Here is a 6,000-nt window from a genome sequence, read left to right as displayed (position 1 = left end):
CTATCAACCCTGACCAGTCTTATTGTCCCAGTCACTGAAAAACAGCCCCACAACGTGATGCTGCCACCACCATGCTTCACTGTAGGGATGATATTGGTAGGAGATGAGCAGTGCCTGGTTTCCTCCAGATATGATGGTTAGAATTGAGGCCAAAAAGTTCAATATTGGCTTCTTCAGACCAGAAATAGTCCTTTAGGTGCTTCTCTGCAAACGACAGGTGAGCTTTCATGTGTCCTTTATTGCAGAGAGGCTTCTTTCTGGACACGATAACAAAAAGCCCAGATTGGTGGAGTGCTGCAGTGATGGTTGACCTTCTTGAAGTTTCCCTTCTGCAGACAGGATCTTTGGGGTTCAGCCAGAGTGAAAATTGGGTTCTTGGTCACCTCTCTTACCAATGCTCTTCCCCCCTATTACTTAGTTTGGTGGGGCAGCCTTGTCTAGTAAGAGTCCTATTTGTTCCAAACATCTTACATTTAAGAATAATAGAGGCTACTGTGCTCTTGAAACCCTTCAATACAGCAGACATTTTTTTGTATCCTTCTCAATACAGTATCTGTTCCTCCACACAATCCTGTCTCTGTGCTGTATAGGCAGTTCTTTCCTCATCATGCCTTGGTTTTTGCTCTGATATGCATTGTCAACTGTGAGACTTGGAGGGCGGGCAAAAGAAGAGGCTGGGGAGGAGTAAAGTGAAAAGAAGGCAGAGCAGCCTGGGCACTTACACACTGAACACCGCCCCTGGGCACTTGCGAGTGCTCATTTGCATATGAATTAAACTTCGTTTTTCCTGCTGGTGCAAGTCTAAAGAAAAGAACAAAGGTCCCGTTACAATCCTGTATAGGTGTGCTACAGAGCCATGTAAGCACTGTATATGGCCATATGGAGGTGACAGACTCCCTTTAAAGATGATAAATGCTACAGCTAAATCCCAAATGTCATAGCAAAAGGTCTGAATACTTATGTTCATGTGAAATCTTAGTTTTTCCTTTTTAATAAATTAGAAAAATTCTGTTTTCCCTCTGTCATTATGGGATGAGTGCAGATTGGTTAGGGAAAAACTTTTTTTTTTTTTTAGCACAAGGCCACGACACATCAAAATGTGAAAAAAGTTAAAGGGTCTGAAGACTTTCCAAATGTACTGTATACAAGCAAACAAAAAAATCTCTATAGTCAATGCAGTGACTACTCTAAACTAAATTCTACACACTGTAGAACGGAGATGACCAAACTTCTGATGGAAATCTACCTCAGCACGCATCATGGCTTCCTCATCAATGTACACAGCCGGTCTTCTTGATGCTAGAAAGTACTGCACTTTTCTGAGACTCCAACCAATCACATACATGAGAAAACCACACAGTGCAGCCGTAGATCTACCAACACCAGCATTGCAGTGCACGTACACAGTGTGGCCATTTTCTAAAAGTCCAAATAAAAGATATACAGCTTGTGGCAGCATCCGAACTCTACCTATAGAAAAAAACAAGAAAAACAGATTTTACCACTGAAGTGTAAAGACTGCTTTTTTGTCGAGAACAAACTGATATAGGGTGATTCATTCTTTTACTTGGAATCAATAAATTTTGTCTGTCTCAATAATTTAAAGGAAGTTTGCCATTAGTTTTGACCATGCTAAAATGCTGACAGTACTACGTAGGGGCTGGGGAGAGCAGTACAAACATAACTGAAGCCGTGAAGCTTTTATCGTCAGGAGCAGTGTGAATAAGAAGTTTTATTCTGCAAGGTTTTGCTCCAGCAAGTGCACTAGGGGAAGAGCTTCACTGCACTACATTCTCTGCATTGAGCTGCTTCACAGCCCATCCACTTGCTCTGAGTGACAACTGTAGCATCCAAACAGGGGGGCTGTGAAGCAGCTCAATGCAGAAAGCACTTCATACTGAAGCTCTGCTTCCTGTGCACTTGCAGAACTTAGAATAAAACTTCATATCCACTAGTCCTCTTAATAAAAGCTTCATAAAATATATATTTGCACTGCAGCCTCTACCTAGTGCTGTCAGCAGTTTAACATGCTCCCTTTAATAACATTTAGAAACAATGTTAGTTTTCATACATCTTTTTTCCAATTATGTCCTATTTGTTTTGGATGATTCCCATGCAGAGCTGATTCAAAGCTTCACATCTCTGTGTCAAAAAGTAACTGTCTGTCAACTCCAGCAATGGGAACCCCACAAATCAAAACATCTAGCATGTCTCTGTGACACATAAATTTTTTATTTTCTATTACAATTAGTCTTTAGGAAGGACTTGTCACCACAAAATGCAGTGCAATCTGCAGATACCCTGGTTTAAGAGCAAAAGGAGCTGAGCATATTAATATACAGTTTAGTAGGAAAATATTCAGCAAAACATGTAATTTATTAATATAAACCTCTGCTCTTTATGGACTTGCTACTGCCCCTGTGTTTAAGTATACACACATACACAGAAAATGCTATCAATCACTGATAAAACTGCCCCAATGTACAAACGAACTCAGAAAGAGCAGACATCTAAAGGTTATTTAAGCCATATTCTTACCATTTCAATAAGAATTTAGTTTAAATAAGTGTTTATGAGCTGTTACGAGTTCAGAGATGAGGGTTTCACAGACAGCCATCTGAGAAGCTGCCTAGAACAGAAAGCAAGATTCAATGAAAGTGAAGACTGTAGAACAAAAACATTAGAAAATTTGTAATAAAGACTGACTGAAAAAAATATTTTTAGGATAAAATGAGTAAAATGCAATGATAGAAGAGTCTGCCCTCAAAGGTGTTCACAGCCTTTAAATGTATAAATTACAGGTTTTATTGAATCTTTTCTCACAAAACTACCGGTATATATCAATCTGCTCAACCACTTCTGCTCTATAACATGCTGCCAGCAGATTACACTGCATTTTGTGGTAAAAGGTTCTCTTTAAAAGTGTCTATTTAAAGAAATGAGGGTGTCAATATGTAGTGCCCTGGAGCAGGGGTACTTTGAAGTCTGGACATTTGTGAGCATTTGCCCTGTCCCCCCTAAGCAAAGACATCAACTTTATTTCACTTGAAAGGGTTAACTTGCACTGTTTAATACTGCATAACTGCATTTTATATGTTGTGATATATATCCTGTTCATTTGCTCAGTGTTTACATGGCACTGTGGAAAGGGTTAATGAATACTGACAGACTTTTGGGACTTTGAATGAAAACCTGCTAATTTTCCACAGCTACCATAGAGTTTAAAGAAGAGCATGTTTTGGAGGGAAAAGGCCAGACTTTTTTACCACCAAAACCAGACTGACCTTTTGCATTTCTGGTTTAGCTCTATTGTTATGTCTGAAAACCTGTTGGTTTCTGGAAAAACTGCTGTGTCAGTGCCATTGAGTATCATTGAAGCTCTAATGTAAGTCTATGACAGACAGGAAGTGTAACATTGCATTTGTTTCTGCTGAGTTTTTCCACTCCTCCCACTAGAAGGTTCTAGTTCAGCCAGAAACTGTATATCAGGAGAGCAATCAGAGCCCCAAGTGTTCTGCAGTTTGGGACCAGTGCTAGGAGTGGGACACTCATGCCAGTCTGCATGAGTCACTAGAAAACGACGATGAGATGGGGACACTGTGCCATAGACCATGGGTCACCAGCCTTGTGACCAAGTAGCCACCCAAACTACTGAGCTTCAGACTGTGGGCCTCCAGCCTTTGATCAGGGTACCAGTCTTCTGAGAGAGAGAGAGAGAGAGAGAGAGAGAGAGAGCGAGAGAGAGAGAGAGAGAGAGAGAGAGCGAGAGAGAGAGAGAGGCCTTTCCTAGCCCAGGCCTTTCCTCGGCAACAAACCCATCTTCTGCCAGGGAGGAGACTGGAGAAGCCAGCCCTATGCCTCGCCTCTTTTGTTTTGCACCTGAATTTCTCCAGAAAAGAAGCACACTGGTTTACTACAGACTCTGACTCTTTGGACTTATTACCCATTGGGGTGCACCATGCCTTACCATCCCTTCCGGAGGGCAGCAACACGTGGTGACACCTCAACGGTCTCTGGGCCACCCCAAACCCAGCCACTGCAAATACTGAGATAAAATTGTTACCAGTGGTTAAATGAGTTTTTCAGGAGTTTAATATTGATAGCCTATCCTCAGGATAGATTATTAATATTAGATTGGTGGGGGGTCTGACGCCCAGCACCCCTGTCGATCAGCTGTTTGAATAGGTTCCAATGCTCCAGTGAGTGCAGAAGCCTCTTCCTAAGCCAATGACACCAGGCTCATAGGTCACATGGCCTAGCAGCAGCTCAGTCCCATACAAGTGAATGGTCCTGGACTGCAATACCAAGCACAGCCGCTATACATGTGTGGCGCTGTGCTTGGTATGCTGTAAAGAAGGCGCAGGGCTCACTGCAGCACCACATCCTAGTCAAACAGCTAATTGGTGGTGGTGTCAGAAACCCACCAATCACATACTGACCTATAGTTAGGCCATCAGCATTAAACATCCAGTAAACATATTTAAAGCAAACCATATGAATTACATATGCCTTCAAGATGCCATAGTGAGCTACATCTTAAAAAGCATCACCAAAATACTCTATTTCTATGTACTTGCACCAGAATTTATAGAATCATATGATGAAAATATTCTGCCCTATGTGACTATGATTTTCGTCTAGTAACTTACACTGCCGCTGTCCTGCGCTGTAACTATATATTTTAAAGGGGTTGTCCCACAAAAAATATTTTACAGTTTTCAAACCAGCAGCTGGATCAGAATTTTTTGTATTTGCATCTAATTAAAAATTTAGCATAGCCACTGAGTTATTCAATCAAATGTATCTGTATAGCACCACCTACTGTTTGTTGTTTTTCTTATTTCTTTGTCCTGCTCACTGAGATGGCCGCACATGCTCAGTTTCATCCTTCAACTGCCTCCTTCTGATAGGGAAAGCATGGACACACACCCTTTAGCTACAGAAGAAAAGATACTCCCCTTAAGCTGTCAGCTTGATATAAATCTAGCAGAGTAATGAATGGGGAGATCTCATGTGAGGTACAGGGTTGGTTCCATCTTTGTTAGAAAGATTGTCATGTACTATATGATTTCTGATTTTCATTTTTTACATTAGTTATGGGATAACTCATTTAACAAAATAGCAGCTGATGTATACTCTTAAAGGGCACAGTCCTCTTTTTAACCAGCTGCTTAGTTAATCATATCACCTGAAATACAAAGTTGAATCTGATTGGTCAGAGCTCCAAGCTATAGACCCATTCAGACACCTGCTAACCCTTCAGACATTTGAAAGCAACTGAAAAATTATATAGAAATACTAATTGTTTTGTTTCCTACTTATACCATTGTTTCATGATATATAATTTATATTAAAATTTTATATTTATTAGAATATATAATATTTATATTTAATTTTAATATTAACAGATATTTGCACAATGCTTTCTTTGTGTAGTGTTTTTCTTCAATTTTGCTGCCTTTCTTGAGTATGTGCTGTTTTTTCAGAATGCAGCATGCTCTAGGTGTTTTTACTTGCATTTACCCATGAGTTTCTCTTAAGGTAATGAAAAAAAAACCATCTCAAAATGCTTAAAACAAACACATGAAAACGATGGCATTTTTACAACCAAAAACAAATCTGAAAAAAATAGTAGCTTTTACATTTATCAGTCTGCTTGAAAACTGAATGTTATTTTACAATAAATATGAAGTTATATTTGTGACTAAAGTCTCAGCTCTGCGGGGAATCCAATCGCACAGTGTTTGCCGATTAATATACTGCTTTAAAAAGTCAATACATTCTTTGTAACCAGTCAGTTTAATTGTGATAAATTCAGCAGATAACTCTATGCTAGCTGTAAACGTCACATTTTTTCTTCATACAAAAGGACAATCGCCTTCAGAAGTTAGTAACTCATAGTTTTATAGTATAGAATATTATCTTTACGACCATATTCTTTTACAACTTAAGCTTTTCTTCATTTGCCCAGCTAATTATTGTGACTGTTATTTCACTATT

The 6,000-nt window shown here is 39.6% G+C and overlaps 1 protein-coding gene across 1 annotated transcript in view; it reads right to left on the bottom strand.

The window, feature by feature from the left end:
* Positions 1-905: 905 nt before the first annotated feature.
* The window catches only part of EPM2A (EPM2A glucan phosphatase, laforin), a 116,273-nt gene continuing 111,178 nt past the window's right edge, over positions 906-6,000 (bottom strand). Inside the window, 1 exon segment of the mRNA XM_040429567.1 lies at positions 906-1,470. Within this exon segment, the coding sequence (XP_040285501.1) occupies positions 1,193-1,470 (278 nt within the window). The 3' untranslated portion in view covers positions 906-1,192.

Source organism: Bufo bufo, chromosome 4, assembly GCF_905171765.1.
Source record: "Bufo bufo chromosome 4, aBufBuf1.1, whole genome shotgun sequence".
NCBI lineage: Eukaryota > Metazoa > Chordata > Amphibia > Anura > Bufonidae > Bufo > Bufo bufo.
Note: the sequence above shows the minus strand (reverse complement) of the source record. Positions and strands in the feature narration are given on the sequence as shown.